At 35.6% G+C, this 15,587-nt stretch overlaps 3 protein-coding genes across 4 annotated transcripts; 2 read left to right on the forward strand and 1 right to left on the reverse strand.

The window, feature by feature from the left end:
- Nucleotides 1-1,466: 1,466 nt before the first annotated feature.
- On the forward strand, nucleotides 1,467-5,227 carry LOC102582349 (succinate dehydrogenase subunit 6, mitochondrial-like). Its single transcript, XM_006361050.2, has 3 exons — nucleotides 1,467-1,755; nucleotides 3,720-3,822; nucleotides 4,800-5,227. The coding sequence occupies exons 1-3, from the start codon at nucleotides 1,564-1,566 to the stop codon at nucleotides 4,949-4,951; spliced, it is 447 nt and encodes a 148-aa protein (XP_006361112.1). The 5' UTR covers nucleotides 1,467-1,563; the 3' UTR covers nucleotides 4,952-5,227.
- Nucleotides 5,228-5,598: 371 nt separating this feature from the next.
- On the reverse strand, nucleotides 5,599-11,260 carry LOC102582693 (E3 ubiquitin-protein ligase RHF2A-like). 2 transcript variants are annotated; one of them, XM_006361051.2, is made up of 9 exons: nucleotides 11,118-11,260; nucleotides 10,265-10,396; nucleotides 10,139-10,185; nucleotides 8,705-8,767; nucleotides 8,501-8,609; nucleotides 8,033-8,406; nucleotides 7,519-7,623; nucleotides 7,067-7,406; nucleotides 5,599-5,884 (listed from the first exon to the last, which is right to left on the reverse strand). In XM_006361051.2, the coding sequence occupies exons 2-8, from the start codon at nucleotides 10,394-10,396 to the stop codon at nucleotides 7,100-7,102; spliced, it is 1,137 nt and encodes a 378-aa protein (XP_006361113.1). In that variant the 5' UTR covers nucleotides 11,118-11,260; the 3' UTR covers nucleotides 5,599-5,884; nucleotides 7,067-7,099. The 2 variants fall into 2 exon arrangements, with proteins under 2 accessions (XP_006361113.1, XP_015170613.1); XM_015315127.1 differs by lacking the exon at nucleotides 11,118-11,260 and adding an exon at nucleotides 10,533-10,599.
- An 863-nt stretch (nucleotides 11,261-12,123) lies between these two features.
- LOC102583025 (DNA-directed RNA polymerase II subunit 4) lies at nucleotides 12,124-15,408 on the forward strand. The gene is made up of 6 exons (XM_006361052.2): nucleotides 12,124-12,224; nucleotides 13,666-13,774; nucleotides 14,106-14,183; nucleotides 14,295-14,328; nucleotides 14,428-14,496; nucleotides 15,036-15,408. Exons 1-6 carry the CDS (start codon nucleotides 12,176-12,178, stop codon nucleotides 15,111-15,113), a joined length of 417 nt encoding a protein of 138 aa, XP_006361114.1. The 5' UTR covers nucleotides 12,124-12,175; the 3' UTR covers nucleotides 15,114-15,408.
- The last annotated feature ends 179 nt before the right edge of the window (nucleotides 15,409-15,587 follow it).

Raw genomic sequence — 15,587 nt, forward strand, 5'->3', positions numbered from 1 at the left:
GTAAACAATAGAAATTCCACTAGTTTAGGAATTTAATTACTTTTCTTTTTATGAGTTTGCAATATTACTAATCCTATCATAATTTACACCTCGAATATAAATATATATGACGCATCGAGGTACATGTATATTAAATACATATAATTAAGTGTATCTAAATAAGAAATGTAATTGAAATGCATAAATTAAGGAAGAAATCATGCCTATAACCACTTTGGAGTATCTGCTGTATCACAACTCCTTTTTTTTTTTAGAAAAAAAAATCAATTTTTTGCATATTTAATTTGTTCGTTCCATGTATCTGAACTATTCTTCTATGTATCTGATACAAAATCATTTATGTATCTAATAAATAGTTTATGATTAAATGTATTTGATATGTTTATTCTATGTATATGGATTGTTCTTCTATAAATATGATATAGTTTCTTTTATATATATATATGATATGTACTTAATAATTTTATGTGTTTGATCTGTTCATTATGTGTATTTAAATTATTTTTCTATGTATCTGATATCCAACTGGAAAAATGTCTACTTTTAGCGGTGGTGAAACTGCTCCTATCTTCGACTTCCTTAATGTTGTAGTCGCCTTAGTCTTCTCTTGTGTGAGACTTGCTTAATCTCTGTGATGCCACATTAATTAATTGGTTATATTTTACACGATTTCATTTGGTTCCAACATCACCAGAGCCTCAAAATCAACCAAAAAAAATGTCAAAGTCATTGTTGGGCGAAGTGAAAAATATTGAGAATCTAATACAAATTCTCTGTTTCAGGATTAATACTCTCTTTATTATTTGTCTCGATTTTAGACATATCATTGTCATAGGAAGTTGAGAATCCTCTATAGAAATTTCTTATGAGACGTAGCAGACAAGAGCCTTCTAGTTTTCAACAAGACCTATTAGTAAGGAGCATACTTTACAAAGTGAGGTGATCGGTAGAAGTGCAAAACTATGAGAGGGATGGAGAAGTAAACATGTCATACTTTTTAATGAATATGCTCACCTTTTCTCTGGGCTTGCTGGCATTTCTGCTTGTACGACCATCAAAATCGTTGGTGAAGCTGGGAGGGAAAATTTAGGAGAGACAAAGCTAATTAAGAGTGAAAGCATTAATTATAGAGAAAATTAAATGGATAGGTAATTAATGACTATATTTTAGATTAATTTTAAAGAGAGATGTATCTCACTTCAAATTTGGTATACGATTATTAGATAATAGGATTATAAGTAGTTATTTGAATGTATAGATTATATTATAATTATAATAGATATAATGTGTGTTTAATTAGGTAGTTTAACCTAAAAGAAAATAATTTTTTTTTTCGAAATCTATGTCGCAGAAAAAGTGATATTGCGGAGAATCACCCTCTAGTCCGACCCAGACCAGGCGACCCTTATCCACGTGTTAAGATACGGGTCGGGTCGGCTGCGGCTAGCAGAAATGGAAGAGCAATCAACATCAGTGTATCATCATTCATCACACCAACCTAGGAATAATTCTAGAAGGACCACTTTTTGAGAAGAAGAAGAAGAGCTCTAAAATCGATCAACAATGGCTGAGGATTCATCATCATCCCAGTCCTTCCTGAGGAGGCATTGGGAAGGATACAAGGAGTTTTGGGGCGAGAGATTTTCCTTTTTGGACAACTATTCAAGGTTCATCAAGCGCGACAAGCCACTCCCTTCTTGGTCTGATTCTGATGTCGAGGAATTCATTGCTTCTGACCCACTTCACGGACCCACTGTATTTCCCTTCTTTTTTCCCGTTCAAATATATCTCATATGCTTACTTTTCATTTGATTTGTGTGTTTTTACATATATTTAGGCGTTTATCCATCTGGGTCCTCTTTGATTCGTCTCTTTTGATCCATACCTTTGGTTAATTTGCTTATGCTGTTAGATTTACGATTGAGACAATTGCTGTGCAGTTTCTTCCTGGGTTTATCTCAATTTGGATTGATTGGGTAATTTTGTGATTGTAACTAGTTTGGGTGTTTAATTCAGTTTTGAATATGGTTCTCTAGATTGGTTGGGTGATTTTGTGATTATATTCTTTAGCTTTCTCTGGAATTTGTCTTAGTGATTCACCATTGGCATGCATTTATGGTAAAGTTGAAGTGCATTTCTTCATAGTGCTAGCTGAAGTTAGCTTAGGTAATCTTCTCAGGGATACTCTTGAATTGAGTGGTGTCCTGGAAAATCTCTTGGCTTTGTTGCATTCTCAATCACCAAAAATTTATTCGGAAATTTCATTTCTTTTTCTTGCAGTCATCTACTAATTTAGCTTGTCTTAATAGTTGGTGAATTTGTACCTGGAGTAGATTCTCCAGGGTCCAAGTACATTGACGGCCCTTTATACTTGACACTATTTTTCATTTAGACACATGAACTCTAGCTGAGACCTATTACCTTAAGTTGTCAAATATGTGTGTACAAAACCATTAATGCTCAGATGGCAGATGGTGTTCCCATGTGAAATTGAGGTGTGCAGAAAAGGTTTTGGCCGGAAAATATAGATTTCTGCCAGTAAAATGATTCTCCGTTCACTGTCTTCCTATTTTTTTTTTCTATTGCCATGATTTTCTGTCATTCTCTTCTTCGTCTTCTTTTTATTTAAACGTCAGTCATCTTTTCTCTTTAAAAAAATCTTGCCTTATGCCACTATGAGAACCCTGCTCCTGAGGAGCTGCTGCCTTATATTTCTTCAGAAAGAAAGACAGTTCCCCTTGCTTTCAGACACCATCACTCTTGCCCTGTCTATCTCTTTCAGAATAAATGCAAGTCCACATACCTGCACCACTGAGCATGCAAGCTCACACAAGGATGTTCTATTTTTTGCTGATGCTCCAAATTTGTAAGCTGGGTAGATAAGAAAATAGACCAGCTATGGGCATACATTATCAGGCTCCTTCCATGTTTCCTTCTAACCATTTTGAGCATATGCAGTAAATAAATACACTTATACTAATAAAAAAAAAAGTTAATAGCGACATTCTTTTTACTTTAGTTTGAGAAACATAATGTTGTTGCTGCATACACGCTACCCTCCCAGACCCCACTTGAGTGGGGCTACACTAGGTATGTTGTTGTTGTTTGTAAACATAAAGTCTTATCTATATCTATCTGGTTCAAATATAGTTTTAGGTTGTTGAGGTATTTTCCTTTGTTTCATTTTCTTTTCTCTTCTTCCATCCATGCAAACAATAAGGAGAAGAGTTTTGAAACTGTTCTTTGTTTGTCTCCTTTTCCCTTATTCTGAATAGTTTGAGAGAAGTCAGGGAGAGGGGGAATGAGAAAAAGTAGGCATACAAATGGAAACTAGCTTCTTAATTTTTCTGCTAGTATGCTTCTGGGGATTATCCCCAATTTCTGTTGATTCGAAGTTATCCCCAACGTCAGCTTATCTTCTTTAACCTCGTTCATCTTTATGTCTCCATTTGAGCTGGCGGACACGGTTTTCAAACTAGTATTGATGTATTATCACTACTTGAAATGAAATTCATTTGTTGTCTCTCTCTGTCTCTCTTGTGCCTGAAACTGCTTATTGGTCAGTCTGTCACTGTGTACAGGAGGGTGTAGGATATATTGGTGACGCCAGATGATAAGAAGTTGCATATTTTTGTGTTTTTATCCTCTGATAATCCTACTGTTTCTCAGAAACCATTCCTCTATTTTTTTGCCAATTGATGTTCTATTTTTTTTTCCAGCTGAGGACTGCTAGGGAAGCAGCAAAGATTAGTGCTGTAGGAGGCATTATTGGAGCTGTTTCAACTGCAGGTGTTACTTGGAAGTATTCCAGGAGTTTGCATGGTATGTTGAACTTAAATCCCCACACCACCCCCACCCACATTGCTGTCATAATATTACTACTAATTCATTGCCCAATGTTTGTGCATTAAAGGTCTTTTAAGAACCAGAGGCTTCAGCAGTTAGTTACCTTGGATTGTAACTTCATTCATAAATGTTTTGGTAAATCTGATTTTACTAGAAGTTTTTGCCACTTGATTATCAATGATGTCTTTGCAAATAGGTTAAGTATTTCTAGGTATCGTATATGTTTGAGTATTAAGTGTTCATATCGAAATGTTCGAGTCAAAGAATATTTGACGTGTTAAGTTCTATGTTAGATTCCACCAATCAAAGGAATGAAAGTTTTATATTAGATTCCATTTCCATCATCTTCCCCAAGTGTGTCCCCATAAGAAAACTTTTACACGTGATGATTCTCTTGCTCTGTCCTTGACTACCTCTGACTGCATGACTATTGCCATCGTCGAATCTGTTCTATGTTCTTTTACAGTTAAAGTGTAAATATGTTTCACTGATGTGGCAACTTTTTGATTTCTTTGCTCATCTTTGCCCATATTCAGATTAAAAATAGTAAGGATAGATTGCATTCCCCTTATCTTCCTCATGAACAAAGTTCAAACATGGTCGGCCTAAAGAAAGTAACAAATCTTGCATAGACCAACTGTCACACAATTTCATTTTTTAGGAAAATATATGGTAGTATTTTGACTAATTTTGATCATTTTGATCCTTTTTGGTCAAAATTAATACAGTTCAGGTTCTATACTTTCAGTGCCTTGAAAAAACTGGTTTGATGTCTCTGCAACTTATTTGTACTTAAAACATACATCAGACTTCACCCTAAGTTTTGTGGAGATTGGAGAACACAAAACAGAATGGGTTTTAGTGTATTAAAATTTTGGTGTGGGAGAATCATTGGACTGATTAAAAATCTTAAGATGATTGACTTTGTTGTTTATTGATGTTCCATTCGGTAGGTACTGCACTGTCTCTTGGAGCTGGCGCTGTCTTTGGCTGGACATTTGGACAGGAAGTTGCTAACCACTGGCTGCAGCTATACAGGCTTGACACCATGGCTGCCCAGGTTAAATTCATGGAATGGTGGCAGAACAAGGTTGAAGGACAGTAATTCTCGTATCTTATCCCCGGTTGAAGGACAGTTTGAAGTTTGGTTTTGGTGTTAAATGTCAATGAACTTCTTTCAGGAATAAGAATCAATCAGAGTGTTCAAATTGTAACCAGTGACACTACGGGATTGACTGATTATCTTTCCGTACTGAATTGTTATAGTAGAAATGTAGATTCTGGCAGTTTTCCTTAAAGAACAGATCAATGTGTGTACGAAGTTGGAATTCATTTCTCTCCTATTCCAAATCTAAACATCTGAACAACCGTTATTAAACTATTCAAGGGTTGGTATGTTTGCTTATTCTGAGACAAATACGCGCGATGCAACAACCAAGTAAGCACATTGGTTTTACTATACACGTCTGTCATTGCTGCCAATACACATATACATCCTATGCTTCACTACTTGATTTGCCAGTCGTTACATATGTATCTTGTGTAACGACTTGCAAGCCGATACACAAATCTCTCAACAAAAATTTAGCAGGAAAAAGGAATGAAACCATTTTAAAGTTTTTATGTTCTAGTACCTATAACGCTAGGAAAGTTCTTTATATGATCATAAAATTAAACATAACAGAAATAAAGGCACCTAAGAAATGATTAATCAATGTACACATTCAACATTACTCAAGATTGAGGTTTGTGTTAAAAGTGAATGTGCAATGTAACTAGATCCCAAGAAAAAATTAATCTAAGAATTTTTAACGAAGATTATAAAGGAGGGTTGTATTAATCAGTACTATCCAGAACAGGACAATTTACATCTATATTATCATTACATATATACGGCTTGGACCAAATGATGGGATCCATATTCCTATTTTATTGAAGCAGAGGCTACATTCAGTGATGAACTTCAACGTACTAGCGTTCACCACAGATCCAATAAAATGCAATCATATATATTACTGATGTTGACAGGAGTATCCACCTGCAGGAGGAAGGAATTCATTGTAATAAATAGATAACTGCATTGACGAAAAGAAGAAGATGCATAACGAGAAGTTACAATACAAGGCAGGAGAAGTGCAGAAAATCTTGGTCCTAGACACAATTCTTCCAAGCACCCAAGAGAGAGAGAGAGAGAGAGAGAGAGGGATAAAGGGAGGAACAAGAAGAAGAAAGGGGGAAAGTTATACAAAAAGGATCATTCCACACTGCTATTTAACTTTTAACCCCATATAAAAAGGAGGTGTGAAAACAGCCTCCATGCCAGAAGTTGGAGTTCGGTTCCTGGAGGATCACCAGAAGATTTGCCAAAAGGAGGACACCTAGTGCATTTCTTGCAAGAAAGGCACCTTCTGCTAATTGACTAGAGGAATTCGGTATAGTGCTAAAAGGAAGTCATAGGAACACTCTTAAAACTCCTTATTCCTCTCAGTCCACATCATCAAATTCTTGTTGATCACAGTTCTCACTTCTCTCGTTTTTTCTATAAACAATTTTTTTTTAATCTGTCTGACACCAAGAAAGTACTATAACATGTTACAAAAATGAATAGGGAATTCTAGGAATTTACACATGAAAGGAGTACAAAAACTCTAGCATGTGTTCCAAGCCTTGCATTGCACTTTTACTATACCAAAAATACAAGTTCTGTCAGGCATCTGAACTTAACAAAGATAAGAAATAGAAGTCTTTCCTCAACCTTAAGATAGCTACGGTTTCTTTCTGTCCACAGTGACGAAAATATAAATCTCACAATAGAGATATGGTTCTAGTCATGTGCTATTCCAAAAAGCGGCAGAGGTCACGTAACAACTAAGGTTTGTCAATGTGCTCAATGGTCTACTATATCAACTTGCTTCGACACAACAAGGCTTTTCTGTCTCTCTAATCAGTATGCACTTGAAATACAATAGGCAGCTCCTATCATCGTACCCAGAAGCACTAGGGTGCTTAAGAGCCAAACTCATTGGAGACGACAAAAACCACCAGCATGTAGTATTCTCGGAGAAACCATCTTTTTTCCTCGTACAATTCCACTTTTGTCTTGGATCTCTCTCCATCTCTTTCTTCATTTTTTAAAATTTTTTTTTTGGGGGGGGGAGGGGTAAGGGAGGAGGGTAGAGAAACTAAAAAGAATTGGAACTCTTAGAAGAAGACAAGTTACCTTTAAGAGAAAGTGCTATGAGTCATTCAAAACTTAGCTCGAACCAGAACTTGCAGCACATGGGGCTTGCCTATTATCCTCATTCAAAGAATGGGTATTATCAATCACAGGTGCATGCTGCTCAGCATGACCGACAGGTAAAGTGTCCTCCGATATATTTGATTCAGCAGAACTGGCTCTGCTATCAGTTGTTTCCAAATGCTCCATTAGGTTTGATACAGTGGCAACAGCTGCACTGACTTCATTCCTAGATTCAGCACAATGGTCTGGTGTTGAACTATTACGAGAGAATAATTTCTCTTTCCAACCCCTTGAACTCTTTGTTAAAGATTCTTTGTATCTAAAACATGACGATCAAATCAAGTAAATAGGGCTTACAAGCAAATAAATTATCTGATGTTTAAGAAGTCATCTGAAGAGTTATAAGAAATGATATTAGAGTTTCCATATACCTCATTGACATTGCACTAAATCGAGACTTTATAGAATCTGAAAAAGACTGAAAATCTGATGGTCCGGCTCTGTCTTGATTGTTAGAAGAAGATTGAGGAGGAATCCTGCAATACCATAACTCAATAATAAGCAAAAAATAAGAGAATATATTAGCTATATTTTTCTTTTGTCCCTTGGCCTTTTACTTTTCTCCTCTCCCCTCTTTTCTAAGATTCAACATTTATGATATGATTCATTTTGTTTGCCCACTTTTCATACACGGTGAAAGGGAATTAAGGCGCATGAGATAGCCATTAAAAAGGGTAAAATCCACGAGAAGGAATTTTTCCTGTGCCCCTTTCTCGAAAGGGCGAGGGTGGTGGCTTTCTTGTGGTAGTAATTGTGACCTCATTGCATTTTTGAAGGATTCCTTCCATGACTATAATATGCAAGTGTAACATTGCAACTCATATGGAGCTAAAAAAATAAAGGAAACCATCAAGACTCTGAATCAAGTTTGAGACACAAACATACCTATTGATTGAGGAAGTCCCAAGCTGATTAACAGCAGCATTTGATCCTGACCCAGAGGCAGGAACCTGATCAGCTTGAAAAGAAGATGGTTGAGTAACTGGCTGTCCAGAAACAAGTGCAGAATCCTGACCAGATACCAAGACTTCAGAAGTGGGTTCACCCCCACTCCTCTGAGTAGAAGATGAAGCACCAGCAAGAGGAGGAGCATTTGGATGAGTTGAAAACACCAGAAATTGGGGACGGCCTTGAGCTGATGACCTACCTCGCGGACCTTCCCTTCTGGCAAGGTGGCGTGTCCTTCCCATGGCAGTGGCGGCAGCTAAGTGCTGAATGATACGCTCTTCAAGCTCAGAATCAGTTGCATTTGATGGTAACTGTAAAAGGAATGTGCCCCAAGATTTTGTCACAAAATGGACCATAAACAGCTCATAGAAAGAAGAAAATTGTGTGGACTTAAAAAATGCTAACATGCTGCAATTCAAAATCTCCTAAAGTTGGATGGTGAAAGATTGTGGTGTTTCTAGGAGGATTCATCCTGATGTTTCGCTCGTGCTCTACTGCATCCAACAACTCCTGGCTGTAAGAGAAGCACATTTATCAACAGCCTCTAAGGAGGATTAAGGAAGATCATAGAGTGATAAACAAGTGGCTGATTTGAGGATAAGACAGAACCTGTTAGGGTCTTTCAAGCTGAGAGGCTGCCAACACATGGGGCACTGGGAGCTTCTCTGACACCTGCGTAGCATACGTTCAAGAATTATTCAGGATATTAGCGCAGTCAAATAAAGCTCCATTCATGCCTTTTAGTCTCAAAATTTTGCAGCATATACAGTCAGAGATCCAAAGAGTTCATAATCTATCAACTGATAATTTTCAGTGACAAATATAATTGGTAAGGAATAGAACTTTGTTCAAAAAAAAATGCTCCAACTTGATCTTTATTTAATTTTAGTATCAGAAATAGGCGATATAGTCACGATTCCATTGATCAAAGACACTTATATTTAATCTCCAAAAGGATTTGGTTGGAATAATGGTAAATAGGAGATATTTGGTGATTCAAAAAGTCACTTCCATTGTTTATATAAAAAAAAGAGTCATTTTTTGCTCTCTTTTATTGTTCCTAACAGACACAGCAAGGAACCAACAGTAACAACATCCCCCCCCCCCCCCCCCCCCCCCCCCCCCCCCCCTCCTATCTATGATGACAACAATTGGAGTGACTTGGATTTTATATATGCTAACAAGATGACTGGATGGGTAATTTCCTTTTACGTTTTAAGTTATATACATCAATAATATAATTTACCATGTTGCTAAAGATTACCAATTAATACTATTCTTTCTTTTTATTTTATGTGATACTATTATTATTTGGAGAGTCAATTAATCTTTTTATCATATATTTTTTCGAAGTACTTTTTTAAACCCTCTTATGTTCCCCCCCGCCCCCCCCCCCCCCCCCCCCTCCCTTCTCCTGCTTGCTGGACTCTTTTGTGGAAACTCTGGTACAAAATAGATGAGATGAAACACCAAAAATCGTGGAAGAAACTACTGGTGTGACACCCTTTTCTCTGTCATCAATTGTGATTACATTCCACATCATCTAATCACAAGCAGTGAGCAACGTAACGTACAGTTTATTTATGGACAGGCTACTTACAAAAAAGAGTCAATGCTGAAATCAAGTCACCATTGTTCTCCTACATTTTCAAGGTCCAAGAGGAGCATATAATCCTCTAAGAGAACGATGCACTACAAAGTTGGGCAACAGAGTAATATATCACATAAAAAGACAAACTCCAAAAGCCCTATATCATTCTTAATTGCAGTATTTTGCTCTTTGACGTTGTCAAAATACTCTACGTCCATTTTATGGTTCCTACCAGTGGCACTTTATAGGGAATTCTAATTTTTCCACATTGAAGCCTACAACTCTCATCTTTATAGCACAAGAGGAACAACAAAGTCCCTAAGGCAGCCATCTATGTGCACAACATGTCATCTTTTGGGCAAGTAATAAAAAGGTGTTATGCATCATAGAGATAAGTGAAAAGAACAGTTTAGACATGAGATGTCTAATTAGTAGGGAATCATTTGGATCACCATTCAAGAATACATTGAAGATGGAACTCATGCTTGCAACCAGTCACCTGCAAATTTAAAACATTATGTTACTCAATGATAGAGCCCATTCCGTTCATTACATATGATAATGTGAACGATACGTACAGTAGAAGGATCACTATCACAAAATGCTTCAAGGCATATGCTGCAAGCATCATCGCAAGCATCCTGAATTCCACCTTCCACAAATGCCGCAGCCGAAGTTAAAATATCCTCAGACTTCTTGCCCTCCTCCATCTGTCAAAAGATCAAACCTTTAAACATCACTCAACTTTAATAAAGGAACCAAAAAAGCAAAACAAGCATTCTGACTTCTAATCTCAAACGCAAATTTACAAAAACCAAACGAAATCCCTCAAAACCAAATAATTACCTTACTTGCTCTCACTTTCACTGGTAATATGACTAATTAATTACAGGTGAGATTCAAATGCTACAGAGACAAAACAATGTCTCTCTGTTTCAGTTTAATACGGTATACATAGCAATTACTGTTACACCGGTTAGCTGGTCTCCGATAAGAGCTTCACAATTGATTAATAAGCATCCAACAGCAGCTCAAAGAATAACAAATAGGGGACTAAACCCCATTATTTCCATGTTAATTAAACAAAGTTGTGAACAACAATTCAATCCCAGCACTGAAAAGAGTTTAAATGAAACCCCCACCACAATTTAATATAAAAATAAAAACCATATAACAAATTAAAAAATTTCACTATATTATCCCTTCTTCCCAAAACCACTCTACAGACAAAAAAAAATAAATTAAAAAATGGAAACCCACATCATAATCGCGCAGATAAACAAAAATCTGAACAGAAAAATGGAATTTTTTTTTTTTAAAAAAAAAGTTAACCAACCACCCACTACTCCAATTAGTAAAAGAAGCTCAATTTCAGACACCACAAGTAAAATTAATCAATTTTACAAAACCATACAAGTACTGAAAACTTACCTTAAAGAAACTTCAATGAATAAGGCAGATCAAAGAACAAGTTGATCAGGAGAATTTTGGGTTTTGAAAGGTAAACCACAGAAATGAAAATAGTGGAAGGACATGGAGGAAGAAGAAGACTTTTAACTTTCCCTTTGATTATTTGTTCTTTATTATTTTTATTTATTTATTTATTTCTGCTTTCTTCTTTCCTTTTTTTCTTTTGAAGGTCAAGCCCAAAATAGCTTTCCTATAAGGTAAGTTTAGTAGGCACTTTGGACAATAATTTAGTTGGAGTTACCCAAAAAAAATAAAAAATTTGACATATCAAGAAAAAAATAATTATTTTATTTTATTATTATAATAAATTATTTATATTAATTATTATTCTTAAAGAACGATAAAATTTAAAGTAAACTAAGAGAATACACGACAAGTGCAAAAGAAAATTACATTAACAAACTATTTAAAAGGATATCTAAGAAAAAAAAGGCACTATTTCGATTGAATCAAAAAATAAATACATATTATACTTTTTATTATTTTTGATTAGTTGTGAATGAATAATTTTAACATTTCGATTTTTGTTTTTTTTCTTCAGATTTAAAAAATAAAAATAAAAAAAGAGTTATTTATTTTGATGAAAAAATACAATTGATTCTTAATAAATAATATATTTAATAAATTGGTTATGTATTTTATTGATTATAATATTAAATGTAGAAAATTATTTTTATTGACTCGATTCAATTATATTTTTACATGAGAATTTAAGTATTTGATTAATCATCAAATATATATTACCATGATCTTATTGATCATGTATGGTCCTTATTTCAATCAAGTGAATTAAATTCAAAAGAAGTAATTATTTTTTTTAGCATTATTACCTCTTTTTTTAAAAAATAATATTTTTATTTCCACATTCAAATATGTTATTGGATTAGAAGGAGGATTTCTTCTGGGGCATAACCATAATTATAATAAAATTCGAGGACATTAACCTAAATTCCAAATTCTCGAATTTTGCCTTTATATAGTAGGCTGGCTTCTTTAATTAGCAATTTTTCTAGTACAAGATGTCTGGGGAAGAAGAAGAAAACGCCGCTGAGCTCAAAATTGGTGATGGTAAATAAGATTACTCTTTAATACACTTTATGAATCGGTTTCGTTGTTATATGAATTGCTTTACTTTCTGGAAATTGAGTTTTATACTTTAAAAAATCTTTTTTTTTCTTCAATTTACTCATAAAAATAGGTTTTTTCTTTCTTTTTTTAACCATGAAGGCAAGGGGAGTCAAGTTTTTTCATCAAAATTTTGTTTTTCCTATAATGGGTTGTGTAGTATTGGGTTTTTCCCTCAATTTGTTGGGATTGGTTCTAGGGTCTTTTTTTTAATAATATAATGCAGGATAAAATAGGTAACTGGCTGAGGCTACTATGTGGTGCATATGGTTCTTTTTATTGATTTAATGTGTATGAGAAGAGACTTGATATTACATTTTGCTTTTTTCTGGATCAAGAAAAAGATTGTTTTTTGTTCATATGTGGTGATCATTTAGACTTTGGTCACTTCAAACTGCCTTGCTTCACTGTATGTCTAACTTAACTATTTAGCATCTGTATCGTGATGAGCATCTTTAAAGCTTTTTTTTAATCTTTGGTTAGTTACTTCAGAATTGTTTTCAGCTGTCCATATAAGTTTGTTGATGGATTGTTGAGGGCTTCAGGCAATAGAGGTTATTGCTGAGGCATGAAGTGGAGGGGGATTATACTAGTGGTTTTGCATTCATCGTTCTCCTTGAGATATGAAATTTAGGACGAATTTACAGATTGCGAGGAGGGAGGGGTTCTATAGGTAGTCTGTCTATAATAAAGCTCCCTACAGGGGAACAAACAATTTCCTACCCAGACAGTACTGGGCAGTAGAGCTCTAAAGGAGGTCATTTTTTCTAATGTGGCAGCTGCTTCGAGTGCCATATTTATGGATGAGAATTATAGGAAATGAAGAGGAATGCTTGTCAGTTGGTGGGTCTTGTGTGAAGAGATGGGAGAGGATGTTGAAATTCTCGCCCACTGCAAGGCAGTGATAAATGGAAGCTGTGCTTAATCTTTTTGGCCTTTGCTTGGCAAGGCCAATTTCTCTGAAGATATTAATCAGTTGCTGAAAGCATAAGAGGGGTGAGGAGGAGAGCTTGGGAAGTCACTCCTTAAGCAGTTATGTGGACCATGTGGAGAGAGAGAAATAGAGTTGACACAAGGATACTCTGCTAACTGTAGTCTATACGTGAAGTTTATTTTCTTCGTCCTTGTCCATACTAAAGCCTAAAGTTATAAACTAGGCGATAATTTCTCCTGTCACATATTCAGTCAGCCAAGCTGGAGAGAAGTGGTTAAGTGTGTGCCCCCAATCATCAAATGGATCCCCCTCCCTTGTCACCACTCCAGCTTATCTCTATTACTCATGGTGAAAGCTTGTGCAAAGTCTGTAGTCTCTTTCCTGTTCATATGCATACAAACAGCATCTCTTGATGAAGTTCATTAACTTCTTTTGGTACTTCGGTTTCAGAGTTTTTGAAGGCCAAATGTCTAATGAACTGTGAAGTCGCTTTGATTCTTGAACACAAGTATGAGCAGCTCCAGCAGATGTCTGATGATCCAACCAATCAGATTTCGCAGTATGTATATAAATCTAGATGTTCCTGTTATGTCATTAAATGCTCAGATATTTAAGTGCAAGCTGGATTACCTGTACAAAATAATTGGTATTCTGTGTCTGTGATAAGTTGTTGTCTTCCTCCATATCAACTTTTCAATTTATGCGAACCACTTTATGAAATTTTCATGTTCATATATAGGCAAAATGCAAAGAAATATTCTTAAGGAAAACTATGCCAAACTGATATGGTGATACTCTTTCAACATCTAAATATGTTTTTTTGAAGAGATAACATGTGCGTAGCCATCATGTTCTCAAGTTTGGTTAATTTGGTTACCTTTGACTTCCAGGGTATTTGAAAAGTCACTGCAATATGTGAAGCGTTTCAGTCGGTACAAGAACCCTGATGCTGTTAGACAAGCTCGAGAGTATCCTCCTACCTGTGGCTTAGATTGAAAAACTTCAGTATTTCTTTTTGACATTTATGCATTTACAATGACTAGTCCTTTTATAGAATGTAAACCTTAACCTCGATTCAGGATCCTTAGTAGGTATCCACTTGCTGAATTCGAGGTAGGAATCTGATCTTTTAATTTTCCTAATTTACTTCATACTTGTACCACCATCAATATCTTCATGGAAACTGCAGTTATATGTTTGAATATTGTGCAGCTCTGTGTTCTTGGGAATCTTTGCCCCGAAACCGTTGAGGAAGGTATTGCCATGGTCCCATCCATCAAGGTACTCATGCGTGATATTCAACCTTACATAAGAAAATATTGCATTGCAGATATCTAGAGTTGTAGTACTTTCTGGACTTTATAATTTCAGACAACACATCCAAAATGCTTTAAATGGGCAATCCTAAACAATTTCTTCACTTGTTAGGCAGCTTTTCTTTGTCTTACTTGGTCCTTTGAGGGATTTAACGTCCAGAGTTTATTACATGGGTGGTTTGGAAGTTCTAATAATTTTGCCAAAAAAGTCTTTTACTTTGGAGGTGTATAAATTGATCCTCGTCTTTTCACCATGTATTATCTGTTGTTTCATTTGTTTAAGAAGGCATAACATTAATCTAATCAGAGCTGCTTGTACATCAGTGTGTGTGATCGTAACATTTCACCATAAGTCTAAAAGAATTCTTTAGAAAATGTGCCTGACAGTGAATCTTCAAAAAGAAAATTGTTTTCCCAATTGTACAGTCTAATCATCCAGCAATATATCCTCCTATTACTCTTTTCATAAACTCGGGCTAACTGACATCCCTTCCATGCTTGCAGAATAGAGGACGTGCACTTGACGAGGAAGCAATTGAGAAAATGCTAACAGACCTTTCTCTAATAAAGAAATTCGAGTAGTCTTATATTGTGCTTGTCTTGCTATGCTGCAGCAGTCTCTGCTTCCGAGCCTGTACCACCATGTATTTATTAGTAACAGCTCTGCAATGCAAATTGGGCTCTGGCATTATGTTGAAAACTTTATTTGTTGATTGAGGAAGAAAACAAAACTCGTTTCTCTTTGGACATTTTTTTCCTTTTAGTAGCTGGTTGTAACCACAATCCTTTGGTAGACGGACTTAAACTATTGTAATGATATACAAGGTTTGTTGTTTCGCTTTCGTGAAAGGCAAATAAGAGCATGCATTGATTGGAATATTAGCTATGGGTCCTGAGGGGTTTTTTTTTTAAAATGAGATGGGATCACTCAATCAGTGAACTTTTTGAGTGATTCATAACACAAAACAACCATATTCAATCACTACTCGAACTCAATGAACTCTGTATTAGAAAAACATTGCAGTCGTTGCATCTTCGAAATAACAAAAAAAGCAA

The sequence above is a fragment of the Solanum tuberosum genome, unplaced genomic scaffold (assembly GCF_000226075.1).
Source record: "Solanum tuberosum cultivar DM 1-3 516 R44 unplaced genomic scaffold, SolTub_3.0 scf00345, whole genome shotgun sequence".
NCBI lineage: Eukaryota > Viridiplantae > Streptophyta > Magnoliopsida > Solanales > Solanaceae > Solanum > Solanum tuberosum.

Coding starts and splice junctions, on each gene's coding strand:
- LOC102582693 (XM_006361051.2), bottom strand. CDS start 10,396: ATGGAGGAGGGCAAGAAGTCTGAGGATATTTTAACTTCGGCTGCGGCA. Junction 8,610..8,704: donor AGCTTGAAAGACCCTAACAG/GTTCTGTCTTAT, acceptor CTTCTCTTACAG/CCAGGAGTTGTTGGATGCAG. Junction 7,407..7,518: donor TTTAGTGCAATGTCAATGAG/GTATATGGAAAC, acceptor GTCATGTTTTAG/ATACAAAGAATCTTTAACAA.
- LOC102583025 (XM_006361052.2), top strand. CDS start 12,176: ATGTCTGGGGAAGAAGAAGAAAACGCCGCTGAGCTCAAAATTGGTGAT. Junction 12,225..13,665: donor TGAGCTCAAAATTGGTGATG/GTAAATAAGATT, acceptor CTTCGGTTTCAG/AGTTTTTGAAGGCCAAATGT. Junction 14,497..15,035: donor CCATGGTCCCATCCATCAAG/GTACTCATGCGT, acceptor CCATGCTTGCAG/AATAGAGGACGTGCACTTGA.
- LOC102582349 (XM_006361050.2), top strand. CDS start 1,564: ATGGCTGAGGATTCATCATCATCCCAGTCCTTCCTGAGGAGGCATTGG. Junction 1,756..3,719: donor ACCCACTTCACGGACCCACT/GTATTTCCCTTC, acceptor TTTTTTTTCCAG/CTGAGGACTGCTAGGGAAGC. Junction 3,823..4,799: donor GTATTCCAGGAGTTTGCATG/GTATGTTGAACT, acceptor TCCATTCGGTAG/GTACTGCACTGTCTCTTGGA.